Source organism: Oreochromis aureus, linkage group 16 (genome assembly GCF_013358895.1).
Source record: "Oreochromis aureus strain Israel breed Guangdong linkage group 16, ZZ_aureus, whole genome shotgun sequence".
NCBI lineage: Eukaryota > Metazoa > Chordata > Actinopteri > Cichliformes > Cichlidae > Oreochromis > Oreochromis aureus.
The window spans coordinates 22,397,661-22,421,330 of NC_052957.1; the positions used below are offsets into that span (position 1 = coordinate 22,397,661).

Below are 23,670 nucleotides of genomic sequence, written 5' to 3' on the forward strand. Positions count from 1 at the left end.
TCAGGTCTTGTTAGGAGGTCATATGGCTGCTCCCTTGGCCAGAGAGAGAGATTTAAGTAAGAGATTTTGAACTCTACATGATGTCAGAGGTTATGTGGTTGGGGTGGTAGAGCAGGCCATCTACCAATTGAAAGGTTGGATTGATCCCTGGCTCCTCATCCTTGAGTAAGATACTATTCCCTAAGTGGCCAAGATGCAACCATCGGAGTGTGAATGCTGGATAAAAAGGCCTTATGTATAGATAAAAGCACTGCATGAATGAAAGCGCTTTGAGCTTTGAGTGGTCAAACTGAGTAGAAAGGCATAAAGGTTAAAAAGCTTCTAAGTTCAGAATAATTAACTTTATGTGGACTTTTAATAAGTTTCTTTATTTTCTGTCATGTCTGTATATGTAAATATATTGAAGAATCAATGTTTTTGCAAGTAATGTCTACAGTTTTTTCTATTCTTGGCTCCATGTGCTGTCAAACAGGATTGATATCCTTAATATGTAGATCTCAGGTGTAACCAGACTTAAAGAGGAGCTAAATTGACTTGCTTTACACCTCAGTCTTACATGGCTAGAGACCAGTCCCCACGGCTACCACTAGTTGCTAGGGGAAAATGTGTATTTTTTTAACCACTTGCCAAGTGGTTACTGCCTGTCACTGTACTCATAAAGAGGATGCTGCAGCAAATTGCAGATTGCTAGCAAATTGGCCATAGTTTGCATGGAGGACACCTACTTGTCTGCACGCACTCTAATGTAAGAGTTTTGCCTGAACACTGAAACTAATACATTCTAAAAGGTGCCACTTTTATTTTGAAGGCAAATTATTTCTGTATGTGTTTTGCATCACACTTTTCACAGTTTCACTACCACTTAGCGAACAGTTGCAGAGTTTTAGACAAGTTAGTGTCTCGTATACAAGTTACAGGCGATCGCCGCTATAGGCTAGCCAATAAAATAATTGCAAGATTTTCAGTGCAGCACCTTATAGCTCTTTAAAATAAATTTCACCTAGCAACTGCCAGCAATCTCCAGAAAACCACTCCCCAACCAGGCGGGGAAATACAAATGTTTCTTAGTGACCAGCCTCTTGTTGTGTTTGTCTAATTATTGACCAATTATGCTAATTTTAGATCCATTTTAAGGGAGATTTTGGCTTTAGCTATTTTGCGTTTACCCAGAGAACTGCCGCTCACTGGACATTTTCTCTTTTTTGAAAATTCTCAGTAAATCCCAAGTTATCTGTAGCTTCTGAGATACTAGGCCCATCTGGAAATATATACATTTACTTATATATAAATAAGATAATGCTTTAAGTCCATAAGTTCAAATATAAAATTTCTGAAATCTTGAGATACATTAAAAAGGCCTTAGCAGTGTTTTTCTGTCATTGCTCTTTTTCTCCTTCAAGTTTAAAGTGGAAATGTCCCTTTAATGTGTACCTGGAGATTAAGGGTGGTATCAAACAACACACCATTTTGCTTCTAAAGTTTAAAACAAAGTCTAGCTAAATTTGGATAAAATATACCTATCTATATTTTATTAAAAACATTTCAACTGTGTTTATTCAAACAACCTCCTCAGAGTCATTTCGAATGCATGAGCACTCATGCATTCGAAATGACTCGTGCAAAAAAAAAAGAAAAACGAAAGCTCCACTTTTAAGTTCTTCAACGTCGTGAATTTTCCCTTTTAAAATGCATCTCATCTCAGACAAGTTGGCTGATTAACACAGGAAAATTTTTAAAGTCATACAGGTTCCCCAATGGCCTAGAAAAGATTGGATTGTGTGTGTTCTTTCTTTTTTTTTTACAGCATTGTTTCCCTTGAAAACGCAGCCAAACAATGAACAGAAAGAATGACAAATGAGGACGAGCCCTGTGTTTTACAGGAATGATTCTTAATTACATACATAGCTGCCATTTAGAGCCTATTGTCCTGCCTGAAAGTTGGCAGACATTAGCACAATGTGTTCACTGCATCCTTCCTTTCTCTGTCTTTATTTGTTTTTCTCCCCCCATTTGAGGGTTACACAGCACAGCCATTCTAAACCCTCCATAATTTCCACAGTAATCAGTCTGTTCTTTTTCTTTTTTTCCTTTTCTTTTTTTTTGCAGTAAAGCTTTAATCAAACATCTCATACCCTATACCAGCCAGAAATGTGTTATTCTGACAGAAAAACAAAAAAGCATGCAATTACTCCCAGAGGAGCCGTCCCTCCTCTCCACTACAGCTGCAGGAACGAGGGCACTATTCCAAACGCATCCTCCTCCTTTTTCCTTTCACTTCTTCTCTGTGCTGAAACTCCATCTCCTCCAAACAATAATGACAGAGGATGTAAAGACGTGTTTTGTAATGTACACAAAGTAAAAGAACAGTAAGACGGCGCTCTCGTCCTCAAGAGAAACGTCACTGTGTGATTAATAATGAGGGTTTATCCTGTAATTGCATTCGTCATTTGTAAAATTTATTTCGCAAACCTATTTGTCATGTTTGTTGTTCTCCCATCCAACAAAACATCCGTCATCTCGAAATGGTAAAGTACTACCTACTGAAAGGATAACAGCCCTAAAAAGAAAAGCTGTTTTTGATAACTGAAGAGCAAAGGACAAACGTATGCCGAGTGAGGCATGAGTGATTGCCCTCAGTGCAAGAAAGGAGAGAATTTGTTTTTTATTTTGGAGCTTTTGTTAAGTGCTTAAGCAAATCTTTACTATTAAATGCATGATAAACAGATTGTTATTATCACCCAGATAAGAAAGTCAGCATCTGGGAAGTTAGTGCTTTTTTGTTTTTATTGCTCACAGGAAAAGAGGAAGATCACAGAGAAGATTTGTGGATGCAGCAAAGGAGGATGAAGAGAGTGTTGGTTTGACAGAGGAGGATGTTCAAGGGGCAGATGACCCACTGTGGCGACCCCTAAAGGAAGCAGTGAAAAGAAAAAGAAGAAGCAGAAAAAAAAAAACAAACCAAATGAAAGTTGGGTGTTGTGCACTGTTTTTAAGGTGCCTGCCAGGTAGGTTGCTCAAAGCATCTTGAAGAACTTCCCACTGTCCTGTGGCAAGGCTGTCTCAGCTGCTTCTGCCTCATTTAAAGTTTATTCTAGAATGAGTCCAGAATTTTGAAATTGTGGCCCAACACCATCTGTTGCTATAACCCCTTCTTCTTGTGGCTGATAGGATTCTTTATGTTTTTGCATTGCTGCAAATTTAGGCTTGTTTTTATTTGTGCTGGAGAATAAATTTGAGGCCAGTCACATGCCTCTCTCATGCTACTGTGTGATGTATCTAAAGCGCCAAAAAATGTTGCAGTGTTTAATCAGAAAATACTGCACTGATTTCTTCTTGCAGCTGTTTCTCAGATTTATAGTGTACATATAATTTATTAATGCAGTTTGCACTACTTGCTTGCACAGTCTTACTTTTTACTCATCTTTAACTTGACCTCATTTTTATTTCATATTTATATCTATCTTTTTAGGCTAGTTATTATAATATTACAGTGAATTACAGTAATTTTATTATTAAATCGCACTTGTTCATTAAAAAAGGAATAGCAACTTGCTTAATACATTGACTGTCACTGCATGGGGTGGCTCCCAGACACATCATAAGATCTTGTTCATTTTTATGCGCTCTCTGATAGTTAGGGATCCTGAGGCCGAGGCCCCTTCACTGGCCATGTGTGCACAAGTAGAGACCAGTTTTGTTTACCTGGTTGTTGTATATTAACCACCTTTATTTAAGAGTCCCAGAGATTATTTAACAATGAACCACTTAGTAATCTTGTGGTGAGAGAAAAACTCTTAGCATAAATTGAAATACTGTAACATTTCAATGGGCGTTCCACAAAGGAAAAAAGGTGCCAACAACTGTAACTTCGAAAAATTTATAAATACTGAACTTGTATGTGGCATAAACACACATGTATGCCTGCAGTATAAAGCGTGTCAGCGAGTCTTTTTGTCAGTATTGTATCACTTTGTTACATTTAAAAATCCTACTGACTGTGAACGCAACCCTAGCTTGCTCTCTTAGCGGTATATTTGGATTGGACGGAGTATTAGCTAAAGAAAATGGGTGACGACTTGGGTGACGAGTGGTGGCAACACGAGTACAAATCAGGTATTTGGCTTAACCCTGTACATTTGACTTCTCTTGTTGTATTGGAGGTCCTGGTGTATTCTAAGGAAACACAACGCTAGCTTGGAGCTGTTGCAAAAAATTGTCGGCTATAGTAAGCTAACGCTAGCTAGCAACAATCACAGCAGTCTGAGTTACTGTTAACCTCTGGGTACATTTTTGCAACATTAACCTAAAGTACACTTAGCGGCAAGTGTAAAGACAAAGCAGTGCTAAGTGTGACTTACGGCTGGTTAGTTATTATCCGCCTTGGTCGCAGTAGTTATTAGCAGGGGGTGTATTAACACGTGTTTTTTTTTTTTCACCTCTGTGTTTTTTATCTGTGGGTCACTGCAGAAAACGAGGTTATAGGACCGGTAAAGTTGCTCTAGTGTCTCCTATCGTGCCCTTCGCTTTCTTTCAACTTAAAAGTTAACTGTCTTACACACATAGGTTTAAGCATTCAGTGGGCTGTACCCACGTTTCTTGCCACATATCAACACAGGAAGTTCCCTGCGGCTACTTCTGGAACAGCTTCATGCACTCTGCATACCAAAAGAGGGCAGTCGTGCTGTTTTAGGACGAACGACCTGATTGTGTAGCGATCATGTTGGAATGTGAGCATGATGCTGTATTTTCGAGAGTCATTAGTGATTTTTCAGCTGAATATGTTCATTCACGTTTTCTGCATTTGTTGTCTCCGAACATGCACGCAGAAACGAAACTCAATATTCCAGGAGTTAGTGCATGTGTCAGTAAAATACATTGAATTGAGCCATACCAGCCTCGGTTCAATTTCTGATCCCTATTACGTTATTTATATAATGCAATATACCGCCCTTTAATATTATACAGGTGTTCAGATTGCTTTAAAATAATAAACATCTATGTGTTTACAGATCAGCCACAGTCTTTAATTGATTAGTTGATCTATTACTTACATATTACATATATTTTACTCATGTATTAATTTATTAGTGTTTGCCTATTTGTTTACTACAGTTTCCTCTTGGGGCTGATTGGCCACTTCTGTAAAATCTGTATTCTTTCATAAAAGTTAGGATTTGTTCATGATGAAAGTCATGACCAGGCAGTGAGAACGGTTCTGCAAGTTGCCTGTTCTCCATGTGTCCTGGGCAATGAGCTGTGATCACCTTGAAACGCTTCAGCAGAATGTATTATCTGCACAGGTGATACTCTCCAACCTTTCATGCTATTACTTATGTAAACCCATGTGTGTTTTTATGTCCAGTGATTTGTGCAGCGCTTTCTTTTTGTAGGTTTGCCCCTGGCATAACCGTCCTTACGTGCGTTCATATCACAGAGCTGCTTGACAGAAATGGCTGCAAGGCTGACAGAAAATTGACAGGGCTGTAAAGGAGAGTTGAAGTCTGTTAGACGGAGGATGGGATTGACTTTGAAGTCTTAAGAATAAAGCAGCAATTTGCAAGAAGCAGTACAACTTTTTCCTGCTTTTTTTCTATTTTTTTTCTCCTTTTTTGTGATGATGTGTCTCGTGGCCAAATTCTCAAACCAATAATAAAGATTCTCACGAGAGCCCCTGTCAAGTTGCACATTAATATTTCTCTGCAACTGTTGTTAGATACACACTATTTGTAGGCTTGCTGCCAGCGTCTCTCCCCACAGGACATGTAATGGTATCCCCCAGTGTTGTCAGCTAGTTTCCTATTTAGAAGGCACAGCTCATCATGACTTGGTAACTAGATTTAATTTACTCAAGTGTCTTAGGCTATTTATTTCTGCCACACTGTGTAACTGTTCATTTTGTCATGTTGCACTTAAAAATATCTAATAAGTGTTGTGTTCACTTAAAACAGCAAAGGCTGCCGTTATGGTTTCAGGGTTGATGCGGGCTTATTTAAAGGAATCGGCTGACCTAATTACAGATAATAAATTGATTGCTGTTGTTTAACTTGTGTGTTTTTCCAGCCTTATTGAGCTTTTGCAGAAGTTATCACTGCGCCTCATGTGTGAGGATTATCTGTGCTATTTCGGAAACTAAGGCAGTAAACTGTGTTTTCTCCAAGATAAACAGTAATTTCTTATTCGTGTGGATATTCTTCTTTCATAACGGATTTAATTTTCCATTACTTTTTTCAACAGTACACTTGCTTTTTTTTAGTATGCTTCATCTGAATCTTAAATAGGTGTCTTGAAAACAACAGAATTATTGTTTAGCTGAATTTAAGTGGAGCTTTGAGAACCAAAACTACTTTTTGTCTACATCATACAGGCTGTAGAATCATAAAGTAAGCACATCAGTATGGTGTCACAATGCCTCATTAATCTATACATTGGGATATTTGTGTGACAGGAGGAGACACATGCTGAATACTTTGGGGGTCTTGCTTATTTTCACAGTACAGGAAAGCCGTGGAAATGTATCTATTAAACCTTTTTTAAACGATTTAATTGGATCACTTGTCACTTTGAAATGAGTTAAATGCTAATAATAACAATTACAGTTCACAATATTTACTGAAAAGTAAATTAGTGGTCAATTCACAATTAAACCGGGACACCTCCTCCATCACCAAGTGTTCCAAGTTTCCTTGCATTAGGGGGAAAAAAGGTTTTTGAGTCGAACCCAGCTCAGCAAACATATAAAGCTTTTTTTTTTTTTCTTCCAGTAATTCATCAAACATCAAAGCACTGTTTTGCACTCACTTTTTCCCAAATCCAGCTGTTTTGCATTTAAACTGGCAAGCGACCCAGTTCCTCTGAGAAGTATTCAGTATGAATACATAGAAAACAAGATAACTTTTAATGAACAAGGGAAAAAAAGGAATGTTAATGAAACACTGACATCTCACTTATGTCTTAGACAGGCACTTGACATACAATGAAGGGTTGTTAAAGTCAATAAATCTTGAGACAGTAATCAAATAAAGTAAGCTTTACAAAGGCTCACATTAAACAAACATGACGAAACATTCAAATACATCAAAATACTTTTCATTTGCAGAATTATTTTGGTTGTGTAGAGTTTAAAATGATGACTGAGGACATATTTTTTGCAAAATACATATTATATATTTGTATTTCACCTAAATACAAAGGCCGCTTGTTGTAACATTTGAGGATTATGATCCTGGCGAGCTAGCAGGGGATATAGTGATACTACTTGTAATCTTTCCAACACCTTTTACATGACAGCCGTTAGTGAGTACTTGAGTTCTTTGTTCATGTCGAACATAGTATGGCCCAATGGGCTGTGGGAAGTTGTGGGTCATACCATGTCGGGGCTGGAAATATGGGCTCCCCAGATGGATGTGGATCTTACTGTCCTCTGTTGTGATGATACTGGGACTTGAGTCAGGGGTACTGGACCTCGAATGGTGCCAGCCGTTCTGCTGTTCAGGTGTCTTGCAGAAAATGGTCTGATCTGTAACCTCTGCTGGCTCCGGAGAGCAACTCCTGACAGTTACGATCTGAATAGGAGAGCTGTTGTGGTCGGGTGTGACAGAGCGTGAGGAATTTGGGCTCAACATCCGAGACATGTTTGCTCCGTCGAGGGGGGAGATGGCACGGTCAGGGCTGGAAGTGGGGGTCTTAGGGTTCTGGATGATGGTAATTCTCTGCTTGGGTGAAGCTCCACTCGTCGGGATTAGGGCTGTGCTGGTGTACGATGATGCTGTCTCTCCAGTTGGGCTACTGATCTCGAGCATCGCTGTGTTGAGGACATGATGCGGTGTTACTTTGATGTGCAGTGGCTGACCTGGTGTGTGTGTTAACATCATAACTTCTCCATTAATTGTTGGGTGCATTTCTGCCCCTGAGTGGCTGCTGTCCTGGCTTAGGTTGTTATTCGAACTGTTTAAGCTGTTAAGGCTGTTGACAGGAGAGCTCCTTTTGTTGATGATCTCTACATTATGGTTTGGGTCTGTGTCACCATTTTGTTCATCTAGTTTCTTGCTGTGTCTCCGATAGTCAGAAGGCAGGCTCTGTGCAGGTTCAGTTTGTACCCCTCTGGTGGTCTGATCATGGACTGCAGTGTGTTTGCTGGCACTGGGTTTCACACTATTGATGTGTCTGTATCTGTCTAGCTCACCAGTAAGATCCTTCATTTCTCTGGCCAGCTCTTTGTTCTTGGCTTCTTGCTGGCTCAGTTTTCTTTGCAGTGTGGATTGGTCCACTTGCATCCTGCAAATGGATTCTTCTGTTCCCATCAGCTTCTGGAGTTTTTCTTTCAGGCTGTCTACTTCTCTGGTTAAGAGTCTAGATTTAACCTGCTCCTTCTGAAGGCGGCAAAGGAGAAGGTGCTCCTGGTTGACCTCCTGCTTCTCTGCCTGCTCGTACCTCGAAAGCTCTCTCTTTGTCACCTCCAGCTCCTCTGTTAGAGCTTGGGTCCTCGTCTGTTCCTCATGGAGCCTCTTTTCAAGACACTCAAAGTCCTCTTCCAGTTTCATCAGTTCTCCCTCCAGCACTTCCTTATCCTGGAGTCTCTTTTGCAGCTTTTCTAACTCACGGGTCAGTTCTTTAACTTTGTTGTCTTCAGTTTGGCAGTAATAGGCAGTGTTATTTGGGATAGAGCTGTATGAGTATTTGTCCTCTTTTTCTTTCCTGTTCTCCAAGACCTGTAACTTCTTCTTCATTATGGTTACCTTATTCTGTAGTTCTCTGTTTCTTTCCTCCTCTTTGTTCAGACTGTCCAGGAGATCATCTTTTTCCTTTGCTATGCTCTTTATTGTTTCTTCCAAGTCCACTTGAGACCTCAGTGCCTGCAGCCGGTCCTCTCTCAGCTTTTCTGTCATTGTGGCCAAATTGCCATGCTCATTTCTTTTGCCCTCCTTCCTATGTAGTTTTTCCTCAGCCTGTCGGAGCCTCTCAGCCATAGCTTTTCTGTCCTCCACCAACGCTACAGTCAGTGACCTCAGCTTGCCAAGATCCTGTCTGATGACCATTTCACTCTTCTCCAGTTGGCTCTCAACAGCCTCTAGATCTCTTACCTTTAGCCTTAAAGTGTCAAGTTCATCAGAAAGCATTTTGCTGACCTGTCTCTCTTGCTCCAAGCTGTTTTTTAGGATGCTGCAGTCCTGTTTGCTCTTGCCTAAAGCCTCCTCCATCCTGTCCAGTTCACTAATTCTGCTGTTGAGTTTATCCACTTCAGCTTTCAGGCTACGGCAGTTGCTGGTCTCCTTCGCTAGTCTGCTGTCCAGGTCTCGACATTGGTCCGCCATGCGTATCAGCTCTTCATCTTTCCCCTCCATTTGCACCACCCTTCTCCTCAGTACCTCGACCTCTGACAGGAGGCTTAGGGCTGTCATGTTGTTCTGGCTTTCGTGGAAGAGGGAAACTTGATTGTGGAGCTCAACCCCGATATGCAGCGATTTCAGTTCCTCCCCCACCTTTGCTCTTCGTCTAGGAGCACTAAGCCTCTGCTTGATATGGTCAGTGATAGCCGTCAGTTGTTTGGTACAGCGTTTCTGCTTCTCCAGCAGCTTGCTCAGTCTCTCTTGCTCCTTTACAACTAGCAGTGCAAAAGCCTTCAGCTCGGTCAGCTCCTTTTTTAGAATGGATACTTCTCTTTCATTTTTCTTCTCTTTAATTTCCTGGTACTCTCTTTCCTTTATAAGCAACAGCTTGAGTCTGCAGAGGAAAAGAATTGAAATGTATTGTCAAACAGAATAATGCGGCCAAGTTTCATTGTGTAACTGACTCATTTCAGCCCCCAAAGGGCACTTTTTTGTTTACAGCTAACCTCTTGAACTCACAAAATGTCCTAAGTTGTGTATTTCCAGCATAAACATTTATTTTGTTTTTCAGAAGAATCTGAATAACAGTTTCTTGCCCACTCAGTTTCCCTCAGAAGCAAAGGAGGATTTTTTTTTTGCACATCTGTGTATTCCTGTGAAATGTACAACATGAGGGACATGTGTGTATATTTCTTTATGTTTGTGTGTTTCTTTCAAAGCAACAGCCATTCTGTGGGATGTTTTGACTCACATGGCAGATGGTCCCTTGGCAGGGAGTATTTGTTAATTAAGAAGTTTCTTTACCCTTGAGTACCCTCAATGCTGCATCCAATCACCCTCCTTCTGTGCACCTCAAATGTAAACCCCATTTTAAGCTAAGAGTCAGGAATTCCCCTCTGTTCTTAAAGTAATTACAGACTGGCTACTTTTACCAAGTGCTGTCACTCCTCACATTCCCCCAGATGCGCACGAGTTCTGTACAAGCATTAATTCATACTGTGTATTTTGTCATCTTAGTGCATGAGGGATATACTCCAATGTGATCTGTCACCGGTGTATTTTTACTGTTTGGAATCGGAGAGTTTGGACTTTTTGTGTCATGTTATTTTGCACTCTAGAGGTATATCCACAGTTCACATAGCAGAATCTTTTAAAACAAGCAAACATAAAAACAGTGACAGTGTAGTCCAGGCATTTAGCTCTACTTGTGTATAATTCCAGATCCTCTATATTGTCTTTAAACTAATGAGTTTTTTTGTTTAATTCTTTTTAAATATTAGGCTACTAATGTGTTAAGTCTAAAATATGAGACTGAACATTGTGTTAGTGAAAAGAATCAAGCGCGCTGTTAATTAAGATGTTTCTCTTACAACTTTAATCTTGGAGTGTGGTTTGAGTGAGTTTAATTAGTACAATTTAAATAGTTGTAAGTGGAACAAATAGATGGTTATGAACTCGCTGTTAAGTATTTCTGTTATTAATAAGATCATTCACTTTTACTGTAAGATGAGTTGTTATATTGTTTCTCTTGACTTTAAAAGGAATCAACACATTACTCAAATGCAGAAAATTGCAAAAAGCAAAATCTTCAAAATCATTTTCTACGTCTAAATCAACAGCTTGGATACCTTTTGAACAACTCTGTTGCAAAGCAATCTCTTTGTTTAATCTGTGTAGAATTAGCCAATAGAGACGTTATCCTTATCAGCTTATCTAGCAGTTGTAAATCTGGTTTTAAAGTGGGGAAACGTTTCTAAATGCATGTCTGCATCTTTTCGCTGTAGAACAAATTTTTTTCGTTCCTACCTGTGCAGTTCAGCTGGCCCGTGTCCTTTTTTTTTTTTTTTCTTTTTGGAAAAAAAAAATCCTCAAAGAATAAATTGCCTCCACTCTTTTACCTCTCCCTTTCCCAGAGATCCCAGTGATGTGAACGTTCCATCCGGAAAACCAAACATTATGAGAAGTGCTCCGCACACTGAGACTCTCTTGCAGTCAGTGGCGCCCATTACATCATCAGCAAGTCCATATATGGGACTGTACAGGCTCTACTTCTGTGTGTGTGAACATGTGTGTTTGTGTGTGTGTGTGTGTCTTTTTTTCTGGAGTTCAGCCCACTGCAGATGAGGTCATTGTATAGCAATGCCAAAGAGGCTAATGGGAAGGAGTGTGTGTGTGTGTGTGTATGTGTGCGCGCGCAAAGAAAAATCTTCAATCACCATTCAATCTGCAAGGATAACACCCTCAGTTTGCAGGATTAGTTTAACTGAACATGTTAACCATGCTACATAAATGCTTAACCTGCCTTGGCGTGTCCCAGAAGCATGCAGACCAGTTTATATGTTGTGTGCTTGGAGTTTGAATATGCTTCAAGAGGAAAAAACATGTTTTGTGAGTTGTAGCAGCTTTGCCTGGGGCCCGATAACCTGACTGGGAGATGACATCATCAGTTCATCAGCCCTCAATTGCATCCATATGTCCCTCTTCTTTCCTCTCTTTCTCTCTCCTCACCACATTTTCTCTTTTGTGAGTTATTTTCTCTTTCTACATTTTTACTTCTAGTTATGAAAATGCCAATCTTTTTTTCCCTTTCTCATCCCATCATCAACTTTCACTTTATCTATGTCTTCTTTTTGATTACTCAAGTCATGAACTGCATGCTCAGTATAGTGTGGTTATACTCCTTTATTCTTGCAGTTAGTCTCATCTGTCACAGGAATGACAAAGATCATAAATAGGTGTTAATATTTAAGCTTTATAAATGATTGTGCTGAAAGTGCTAAACAAAAACAAAAAATATAGGTTTTGCTCCTCCATTTATTTGCAATTTTTCACTGCTAAATAAACCTCTGGTGGTACTTTCTTTTTTCCATCTGTCGAGCAAACTCGTGTAGGCCTCAAATAAAAGAGGCCTTTTCCCCACGAGGCATGTCGCAGTCTCACAAGAATTTAGAAAACAGCCAAAAAGGTGCACTTAAACTTCACTTTTTAGACATTTATGTTCACAAGCCTTTTCATATGAGGCATGCCAAATTAAACCCCACTAAAACTACTTAGATACAGGTCAGGTATAGAAACAAGAAATCACACATGCAATGTGTGTGCAATGGACAAAAATTATTTAAGCTGTTTCTGTCAGCAGAGAATCCATCCCAAATCATTTGTGTCATAGTTTAACATGTGAACGTCTTCCATTTAGAGACACAACCTCCTCTTCATAACAGACTCTACAAGTTGCATAACTTGGTGATGTAAGGCGGTATTCTGTGCCTGGTTGGTATTTGCTTTAATCCCTTAATTGCTTCATGGCAACTGTGGCTGCCTGTTCTAAAGGCATAGATAGCTGTGGTTGATAACATTTCATTTCTAATTGTTTTTGGTTTGTAATGGTGATTACTTATTGTTGAAGAAGATTATCATGTTTTATTAAAACACTGAGTGGCATTTATAATATTTAGCTTGCCCTTAATTGCATAAATTGTAACTTTTTTCTTCTGTTTTTTTTAGTGCAGGATCAATAGACCTCTTGTCTTAGGCTCTGTTTTAATAAAGTCTAGCTGACAAAATGGCAGCAGCTAAGCACAGGTAGTTCATGAGTCATCAGACTTGTTTGGTCTTCAGTGGTCATTATAAATTGTACTGTGCCACTGGGTAATTAACACGACACAAGCAGAATTTTAATTTAAAAAATTCCATGAAGTAGCCACCTAAGACACACACAGCCTTGTTGTTTTTTGCTTTATTTCTGGATCTGAGATTTACAGTTATTTTCCTTTGTTCTCATTTGGGATTTTAGTGTTAATTTGATAACCAAAATGCAGAAAGTTAAAGTTGAAAGTCAATTTTCCAAGTTTTAAAACTTCACACCTTACTTGAAGCCCCTTAGTAGAAAACAGGTCTTGCCCAACTGGGAGGATACCCAAAGTGGAGTCACAGGACTTGGTTGATAAAAGTCTAGGCACCTATGATGATTTATTATTGGCTATTTAAAGTACCTTTGCCATCACTGGGGGCGATCGTGGCTCAAGAGTTGGGAGTTCGCCTTGTAATCGGAAGGTTCGAGCCCCGGCTTGGACAGTCTCGGTCGTTGTGTCCTTGGGCAAGACACTTCACCCGTTGCCTACTGGTGGTGGTCAGAGGGCCCGGTGGCGCCAGTGTCCCCAGGGTGGCTGTGTAGCTTGCCATCACCAGTGTGTGAATGGGTGGATGACTGGTTGTGTAAAGCTTTGGGGTCCTTAGGGACTAGTAAAGCGTTATACAAATACAGGCCATTTACAGGCCAGGCCTTCTTAGAATATGTTCACTATCAAAAGTGGCCTTTTATGCTTTGGAAATTACGACACTTAAAAGAACTTTTTCAACTTTAGATCAAAGTAATATTGAAATGATTAAAAGCCAAGCCAAGTTGCATTGCTTGTGTTTTGCATTTATTTTAAGAAGATTTTTATCAGTAAAACCATTTCTACTACTTCTACCTCCATGGAAGACAATGACTCTATCTTAATTATATACTTTATAATAAATACTATAAGATTCAAACTTGCTTTTTGCCATGATTATTTTGCCAGGAAAGAGAGATTTGAGATATTTCTCTAGTGAGAAAGAAATCCTCCTCATTCCTTTGAATATCTATGCACATACCAACTCCCATATCAGAGTTCATGAGGTCCTCTTTTACATAGAGGAGGAGTTGGCATTTCATCCAGTTCTTGAAAACTCATATTTGGGGGAAAGGGGGGAAAAAAGAGCACACACACACCCAAGAAATGCCGATATGTAATATGTCTGTTATCCGAGTGTAGCACTCTCCTCTGTTTTCGTAGCTCCTATTTTCATGCAGAGGGACACTTTTCTTTTTCTTCATTTTTTTTAAGGCTGTCACATTTGACAAATCCTTCTTTTTTCTAAGAGCGGTCATATAAATGGCACATTGAAAGTACAGAAAGAAAAGCAGCTGCTTAGTCAGTCGCTCTTGGCTTTCTTCCCTTCATTTATCTAAATGTTTAATAAAATTGAAAGTATGACTAAACTGACCTCATCTGCTCACTATAGCTAATAAATGGGCCCAACAGCTTGTGATCGGGGTAGTGCTTCTTCTCTGAGTTGATTCACTGCCAGATCCTGATAATTTATGAACATCTTCTGACACTTCATTGGCTGAGCAGGCAGATGGCGAATGCGTTTGAATGAGGGACAAACAGAACATCTGCGGGTTTCTGCTTTGGCACAGCCATGTTATTGTGTTGCTTTTCTCCTGGTTCTCTAGTAATTCAGGTAATACAGGAATAACATTTTCAGTTCTTCATACAACTATAAAAAGTTGTACAAGGATTGCCGCGGGTCTCATTTGCAACAGCACATCTGTTGCATGTATGTGATATGAAGTTCTGAAAATGTTTTGTTTATTAACCATGTAATACAATACCTCATTAGTTAAAGACTTTTCATTATGACCTGAAAAACTTGGCTTGAAAGCAAATGTGAAATACAAAGATTCCTCTTCTTCTCTTTGTGAAAACTTCAAGTCTTTGTGTTGAGTTGGCAGCCAGTGCATTTAGCCAGTGTTAAATTAATAAAATAAAAAACAGAAGAGGCTATTCAGTTCCTTTCCAGTTGTGTTTAATAGTAATTTATCAAACAACTCCTTTTGTCTACAGACATTTTACACATGAGGCTGATGCTGGATTAACCAGCTAAGATGCATTGTTTTGAATGGGCACCAAGGCTCTGCTCTGATGCTAGCCCTAATGGGATCACAGTTTCACCGTCTGGAGTCAAGCTGTTTAAGAAAAGGGACTGGACAGTGTGTGCCAATTACATGGATATCACCCTTCCCGTCTGCCTTTTATTTTCTCTGCCAGAGTCCTGAAAAAGGGGTTCAGACATGATAGTTGAGCCTCGGTTTTAGGCTGAATGGCTGGTTTCATCTAGGCTATAGTGCAGCAGACCAATGTTTTACCTTCCTGCGGCTTTTGTTGCGTTGAGGAGCCTTGAGTTTACTAAATAAGTCTACATGTGGTATGTAGACTAACAATGCAGATTCCCCAAGGGTTTCTGCAGGGCTTTCCACAGAGAAAACCAGGGTTTGCCTCTCCTTGCTATACATTGCCTGAACCCTTGAACTGAAAGGCGTGTTTACTTTCTTTGCAATAATTTGGACCTGTTTATTGTGTGTGTTAAACTTTGGTCTAGGCTTGATCTTGCCTCTATTACTTTTTGTAAATTTTGTAGCCAGATTTGAAGGCATAGAAGCTGCGAGGAAGGCAGGCATCGGGCAGGTGATAAAGAGCCACCATCCCAGGAGGACTCCCAGTACTCACTTAAACAGTTTGCAGCTGAATGTGCTGCAGCTGGAAAACACATCAGCGTCTTTAAACCCGAGGCCACAGTTTTCACTTGGTAACGGATGTTATTATGATGCTAAAATGGACTAAATGATTAGAAAAACAAAGAATGAAGGAAGAAAACCAAAACTGTACCAGATACTCAGGTTGACTTTAATTCTTGTTGATATGCTAATTTGACTTTACAGAGGCTGTCCACCTCGCTCTTCTGGTTAGTCTCCTCCTCCTTTGGCATTTCAACACAGGAAAAGAAATATCGGGGGGGGGACTGTAGTGCTAATTGGCAAACAATATAAGCTAACACCCTAAACTAAGGTGATAAACATGGAACAGTTATATGTATGCATTGTCCCTTTGAGCATATGAAATGAACATGTTAGGATGAAAGTATTTTAGCTAACTTGAGAATTTAACCCAAAGGACTCAAGTGTACAGCCTCATAGAGCTGTTTTAAATAATCCTTTTTAGATCATGTGCATTCCTTTCCTGCATCTGTAGTGCTCACTGATGATGTATTGATGAGAAAGCCACATCAGTTGTAAAGTGAAAACATGATAGCTCTAAGAGTGCTTTGTGGGTTTTGAGTAAAGTCTATGAAGAGTTTATGATTCTGAACTGAAATGGACAGATGAGAGCATTGATGTCCCTTGTATGTTGAACATGTGTGTGCGGTTAATGCTGAGATGCTGTCAGCCCAGTAATAAACCATAGAAACACACACAGTCTTAGAGCATGTTCTGATAGCTGAGGTTGGAACAGCCAGATTGCTGCAATGGCATAGTGACGTGAAGATCTAATCATCCTTTGACACATACTGTTGCGCAAAGTGGTGATACGATGTGTGTTGAATTTTCTGTATTAAATTATGGCTAAAACAAGTCATCTGTTCAGCATATGGCACCTGGTGGAGCTACTTTTCCAGGGAAACGAGGGGGGAAAAAAAAGTGAGGGGTGCCGATTTTTAGCCAGGCTGTGTGGCTTTCTTGGCCTGGAGCATATACTTTGAGAAGAAACAGAGTGAGATTGAAAGATAGTTGAAGAGGATTTGAAGTAAGAGTGGAAATTCTCGTTTAAATATTTAGGCATCTGCAAAGTAAGAAGCAAAGAAAAAAACAGACAGGACTGGGAAAGAGATGAAAGGGACAAGCGTATCACCATGTGCCTTATGTTGTTTACCCAGGGGATAAATGCAAGATTTAACTCGGCTCAAACCTATTTAAGCCAAGCTCAAAGAAGCTGAAGTGCAGTCAGGAATGTAAAGAAGGGCAATAGAAACCTGTGCACTTTAGACAAACTATACCTTTGGAATACATTTATTTTGAAAATAATCTTAGTCGTGCATTTTATTTTTTTTTTAATTTCTTTAATTCAGCAGTTGGACCGATACCCAACACGTTAAACATCCCTAGTTTGAGACCAGCCAGAGACAGAAAACCCATCCTCAGGGAGTCTGAAACTGGTGTACTCCTAGTGCCAGTTCCAAGTCTGGATAAATGGCAGGGTTGCGTCAAGAACCAGCATAAAATCTGCATTAAATCAAATATCTGGCTCCATCCGCTGTGATTCACCACTGTGATTTAAGAGTAGAGCAAATTTTAATGCTGTAAAATGCTACAAAATCAGAAGATTTTACAAGGTAGAGTTTGGTATTTTGCCTAAAAGCAGACTGAAACACTTAACCGATTATCAAAACGGTTAAGTATTCTTTTAACTGACAAATAGAGCCTAAAAGAAAGGGTAGGAAGTGAACCAGTCAATAACCAGTGTTTCCCACACAGACTTTAGTTGGACAGTGTATCCAGGTATTTTAATTCCTGGCCAAGAACATTTGGTGACTCAGACTCATAATTTCCATCACGTCATTCCCTGCCAACTGGCTTGCTGACCCATCTCACTGTTGTCGTGGCCCTCCACCATCATTCGCCTACTTCTCCAGAGTCTGATCCTGCAGATGAATGAGCTCAAGCTCCACCGTCTCACAGAGGCTGCAGATCAGAACAAGGACTACAAGCACTAGCTGCTCCTCATGACAGTGGAATTTGGAGACTTGACCAGGCCACGAGGGACTCACTGGAGAGGCAGCTAGATATTGCTCCTTTTTTATGGTCTCCTTCTTTTAAGATCATTCTTTTAAGAAAGCGTAGGTGTGTGTTCAGTCGGATTATGCTTTAGATTATTTAATAAAGAATGATGTTTTAGATATTTAGAAAGGAGAGCGGGCAAAGAGATGAAAGAACCTGTACGTTATGAACACTCAGGAATAAATGCGTCACACGGGGCTACAGACAGACCACAGACATGCCATCTACTCATGTATTAATCATCATTAGGCCAAGATGAACCACAGACTCTTTAAGTGAATATGTTTTAGCTTTCCACATTGTATTTGAAGAGAGAGAATTCTAGTGAACTTAATCACTCTACTGGTATGACTATTTTTGGTCTTTAATTGCATATATGCTTGTGGTGGATCAGTAAAAGCCTTTTTTCAGTTTGGCTTGCAGAAGCAGACAACTAGTCTCCTTCCAAGGCTGCAAGCCCAGTGCGGGTCCAGTCTCTACACAGCTAGATTACAGAGTGGACGCTGGTGGTACATGAACCGAGACAACCGGGAACTTCGACAAAACGACCTTTAAATTGCATAGGAGAACCAGTCACCACCTTCATGTTAGACCTAGCTTCACCCGTAGGCCACATCTAAATGCGGTCTCTATTTGGTAAGGGAACATTTCTACCCACCAACAAACCCTCAGCACATTTCCTTAGTTTAGAAGAAACCTTTAGCCTATACTGTGTTGTGCTGTTGAATGGGGCATGAGAGTGCCAATTTAGCCTCTACATGTAATTGCAAGTGAGTGCATGTTTATGTGTTTACAAGGGGGAGTGAGCTGAGCCAGGTTGGCCACAAAGTCTAACCAAGTCCAGAACGCAATGGACTGTGTCTGAGTGGAGTAACTCCTAAGTACTGTCTTAAGGTCATATGTGTGTGTATATATAAATGCTGAGATGGAGCAGCCACTCACTCTGCCATGAAGAGCTTTACAGACCAACATAGACTAAAAGAATTTAAGCCTTCACAAGTGTACATCAGAGCTCAGGTCTGTCCCATCAGGTCTTATTCCAATGTACTGAAATACTTTAATCCCTTAGCCTTTCCTAGCTTGCTGTAACATTCCCTTCCTGAAAGGAATTGGTGGATATTTTTATAAGCCTAGCCTCAATATAGGCCAGCATGGGAGTATAAATATAAAATATCAGTGTTGTCTTTGCTTGGGCATCCATTTACATGTGTTGGGTTTGCTGCACAAACCTCTCTCTGTCCTGCTTCAGCAGAGTGGTAAGGCTGTTGCTCTTGTGGATCAAAGCCCTGTGGCTTTTTTCTTCTTCCTCCAGCCTGTGCAGGGCGTCAGAATGAGAGCGGGTAACCTCCTGAAGCTGCTTCATCATCTGTTTTGAGGAATGCTCGTGGGCTTCCACCAAGTGTTTGAGCTAAGAGGGGGGGAAGGGAAAACAAAATGGGTATGAAGAGTAAAACTTTAGTTTACCTTGACTTGCTGTCGAGTTAACCACAGGGAGAAAGTTCTCTCCTGTTGCCGTTCTGAAACCAAGACCAAATCCACAATACAAACATCCGCGCTTACAAAATGCAACATAGTATGTAAATCTGATGAGTAAAGCTGTTATTATGTAAAAGCAACAAGAATTATTCTGCCCACATTATAATAGTAGGCATTTTTTGATGAGCTTCTTTCAAGATTTTTGCTGCCACCCAGTCCACTTCGCTGTGGTAGAAATTAATCGAAAAAGTGCTCACTTACAGATTTGTAACCATGGCAGAAGGATAGATTCACAACATGCAACACCTGTACTGCAATTTAACAAATGTGTGCAATGATGCAGCAGTAATAGACACTCTTTTGTCAGACAGTAATGCATTCATCTCATTAAATTTGATTATCTGCTCCAGATGGTGTCTACTTTCTTTCTGTTGGCAGTTAGTACCTCAGCATTAGGTCTTTCGTACACATCCTGCAAGTGGTCCTGCTGGGCCCAGAGGGAGTCTATCCGCAGGGCATGAAGCACCATCTTCTGTCTGCTGAAACCATAGTGGGTCCTCAGTAGACCTGAATCTGTCTTCTCTGATTTCAAAACAGCAATTACCTCATCCCTTGCCTGGTTCAACAAACACAGCAGAAGAACGGTGGCTTTAATTTCAGTTTCTTCTCATGAGTTCACAAGAGCTAGACTGAACTACAAAATAAATGCAAATCCAATATGAAGTAAATCATCCTACCTGTAGTTCCCCTTCCAAAATGCTGAGCAGAAACAGCAAGTCATCACAGGACAGGCCTTCTCTTGTGTGTCTTCCCTTCCACCTGTCTCTCTTCTCTTGCATATTGTCCTTTTCAATTATGATTTTCAGAGCCTGGTTAGGTTAAAAGACAGACGTTTAGGTATTTCTTTATATAACCTTGAAGATGGGAAGAAATGTTGCTGCTTTTACCAATGGGGTATGTGAAGTCTGTCGTGGAGCTGGAAAAGTTGAGAAATAGGAAATGATTGGAGGTGAAAGCTGAACATTGGTGAAAAAGAAAAATATATGCTTGGCATGAAAGAAGTTAAACAAGGTCATGAGTTGTTTTTACAGTACAAGTGGTTATTGTGTGGCTGTTGTAAGTGATGCAGATCATATAAGCTTTGATGAGCTAATCCAAAGTCAAAGGGGTCTCTTGTCATAACAGTTAGTGTTACTGAAATAGATAGGCCCGCGCCTGGCATTACTTTGCGTGCAGCTTATGTCATCTCATAGTCTTACTCTTAGCACATTTACAGCAACTGCTGTTAGTTTGGCTGATAAAATGGACTAAATGTTTCCATAAAGTAGGACAGTGATTACTGACCATATATCTAGATACTTTGTGTGTGTGTGCGTGCATATGTTTGTGTGTGTGTGTGTGTTATTAAAGCTAATCACATAAGTTAAACATTGTTTGCCGGCCAACTTTCTGTATGTTCTCACCCGAGACACAGAAAGCAATCAGGTTCATATTAGTGAAAGATGATGTCATCTCGCTACTCTTCAGCTCTGCTTTTCAGGCCCAAGTTCTCCCTGTGGGCAAGAACAGTCCTTATTCTATAGTATTTGGTCATTTCTTTTTTAGATGAATAACTGAAGGTCCTTGTGTCTTAAGAAAAAGTAAGTAATTAAAAATTTAAAGTGCCCACAGATTTGTTCTGTTTTTTTCAGTATGTCTGTTTAAAGACAGCTATACCTTCTCATACCTTTCTTTGGTGCATGTTAGAAAGTCTGATATTGAACAGAAAAGCAGTAAGAGTCTTTATTTTTCTCAGTAGCTCTTCCTCTTACACAAGCACACAGACAGGCAGCATCTGCTTGTTTTCATCAAGGCCCGAGAGCAACTTTGAGGCTCTAAACAAGGTGAGCACTGGTACATAAGAGACAAACATTGTGCAAGAAGAAACAAACCAAACAGAAAAAAAGACAACCTTTAACTAGTGCAGACTTTAGCCAATAACATCTTTCAGATACTAAATCACTGTGAGAGTGCTGGCTCACTTAAAGGAAGGTGTCCACATTGAGGTATTTCTCTCTTGCCCTTGGTCTGGAAAGAGAGTGAGTGACAATCTCAAACTCTCTCCCCTCCTCTTGATGCCTTCTCTGTATCAATTAGGAAGACAGATGAAGCTGTCTGGGCTGTCGATGCATTTCTTTTGTACTTCCCTTGACATTTAGCTACAGAAAAGGACAATAAAAACTCAGCACAGCTGTTTGGGAGTGTAGATAAAAATTGGAAAGCTGAGTGCTGCAATATACATGACTACAAAGTTATCATATCCTATTATAATTTGATATTATTTGTCCTGAGGCCCAGATTTGAATGATGGAAGGAATTGAGTTTGTGCACTAAAGGGAAAGTTTATAACTCATCTTGAATAGGTTCAGATAAATGCAGAGGGTCTGATGTGAGTTAGTGAGCTTTGGCACACATTTTCTGTAGTGGCCTGGGGTCTGTGTTCCTTGAACATGAGCATTAACATATTTCTTGTTCCTTTTGTCGTCCCGTCCGACGGTGCTTTTAATGTGTGCAAGTCGAGTCATGACACGTGCTGCTGTTTCCTTGCCCTTGGCACTCAATTGATTAATAGCGATGGGGCCGGAACGCCTCACTTGCTCTCTCTTGCTCTCACTCTCTCGCTTTCACACACACACGGACACGAGCCAGGCTGTGCTTTCTTTAGTGCCCACACAGTGTCTAGACCTGCACATGCTTACTGATGTCTAAGCACACTCGCACACAATGCCAGGCATGTGAAAATACCTCGGTACTTCAGTTGTGGCTCAGAGCCAAAGTCAGCCTTAATAATGGTTGCCAGGTCTGCCCTGTTGAGGACAGTCCGCTGGCAGGCAAGTTGGCAGCCTCACATGTGGCTGTGCCTCTGTTTGTTTATCCGAACACCACCGGGGGCAACATGCCTGCACCCCTCCTGCCCGCTCCTTTCTACCCAAGAGGGCACTGGCTGCCCTCAGAATAAACCACTACCATTTCCTAAAATTAATCTTATTCACAACACCTTGTCCTAGCCACAAGTGGTCACAGGCAGATACGGGCAGTATCTTTGCAGTAAATTTGTCCACAGACCAACAACAACGACCGTTCACCTGTTCCTTGGTATTATCCAACCAGCTGTGTAATTGGCCTCCAAACTAGAGCTGCATTCACACATGCGGCACAGCCCTGGACTGTTCTAGACATTACCTTGCCGAGGCGAGAAGGAAAATGAGCGAAAGCATGTTCCATTCATGTGTTAAAAATTCCTTAAGGGTGAGGTTTGTCACATATATGCCACTTTTAATGAAACTCTGAGTGGACTGCTTTAACTTTATTTCAGACACACAGTTTAGTTTTTTAGCACATCTTTTGAGATTCTGGACATTCATCTTCTTTCCATTTATCTGGAGGCAATTTGTCATGTCTGTCCCATCCCTGTACCCTGATCATTTTTCAGTAAAAGTCGCAGGTATTTGTTTGTTGGATTAAAAATATGGTTTTCAGTGTTAACATTCAGTACTGCCCCATTTCTATATATGGAGAGGGGTTTGTTACCCAGACAGAGGATGAGTGCCGCATGAGAAGCAACAAATTGTCTGTTCTCTAACTTTTTCTCTGGCTGATGATTCTTAACTTATAAGTTGGTTTAGTGGTCACAGTTAAAATCATCCATTTTTACCCTGCACAGTCATATTGAGCAGCTAGTTTTACAGACAGCTCTTTTATAATGGAAGCCTACATGACTACAGTTTTTGGCAATACAACTTGGTCCATGGCCCCCGGGTAATTTAATTTTGACGCCCTTGCTTCAGCTGCTCACTCTCACCAGGCAGCTCACATCCATTTTATATCCACCTGTCATGGGAGGCTGGATCAGTCTGAGTGCTGGAGTCCTCTTTGGCCTTCAGTTTTCAGGGTCAAGCTGGCACAGCACTCTATAATTCATATTCGGTATGGTTGATGTGTGTTTTGGCTAGAGCACAGTACTTCAAGAGTGGTATAACTGAGAAATTATACAGTTTGCAAGCCAGCTAGATAGAGGGGTGCGGAGTGCTGAAGAGTCTGTAAATCAGTTTTGTCACAAGTAATGCAACTGTTGTGCTTTATGATTATGAGTGTGGTTAGGCTACATATGCTAAATGTTTCAAGCATAAAGTGCGTTTAATGTTTTGTTTTGTGACTGATTTGAATTACTGTTAATTTAAAATGCTTTTGGACATAAGCTTTATCATAGTTCTTCACTTTTATATACATTTTATATGCCATTTGATATCTGACTGTATTTAAGTCAGTTTAATTATTGTGATGCTGGTCAACTAAAATGAGAGAGTGTAGTAGACCCTTCTAGGGCCATGAGGTAATGCAGTACTGTGCTGTGAGTTCACATTTTACACTTACTGTCCTAAATAATGTTAATGGTGTTAGTCTTCT

The 23,670-nt window shown here is 40.3% G+C and overlaps 2 protein-coding genes across 2 annotated transcripts in view; one reads left to right on the forward strand and one right to left on the reverse strand.

Moving 5' to 3' along the window:
• The first annotated feature begins 3,999 nt into the window (after positions 1-3,999).
• The window catches only part of cmss1 (cms1 ribosomal small subunit homolog), a 29,633-nt gene continuing 9,962 nt past the window's right edge, over positions 4,000-23,670 (forward strand). The window contains exon 1 of the mRNA XM_031734680.2: positions 4,000-4,113. Coding sequence (XP_031590540.1) covers positions 4,065-4,113 — 49 coding nt within the window. The 5' untranslated portion in view covers positions 4,000-4,064. The remainder of the gene's footprint in view (positions 4,114-23,670) is intronic.
• LOC116316171 (filamin A-interacting protein 1-like) lies at positions 7,013-11,309 on the reverse strand. The gene is made up of 2 exons (XM_039600416.1): positions 11,133-11,309; positions 7,013-9,720 (listed from the first exon to the last, which is right to left on the reverse strand). Exon 2 carries the CDS (start codon positions 9,396-9,398, stop codon positions 7,215-7,217), a length of 2,184 nt encoding a protein of 727 aa, XP_039456350.1. The 5' UTR covers positions 9,399-9,720; positions 11,133-11,309; the 3' UTR covers positions 7,013-7,214.

Excerpts from the sequence above, each read along its gene's own strand:
- LOC116316171 (XM_039600416.1), bottom strand. The coding sequence starts at position 9,398 with ATGACAGCCCTAAGCCTCCTGTCAGAGGTCGAGGTACTGAGGAGAAGG.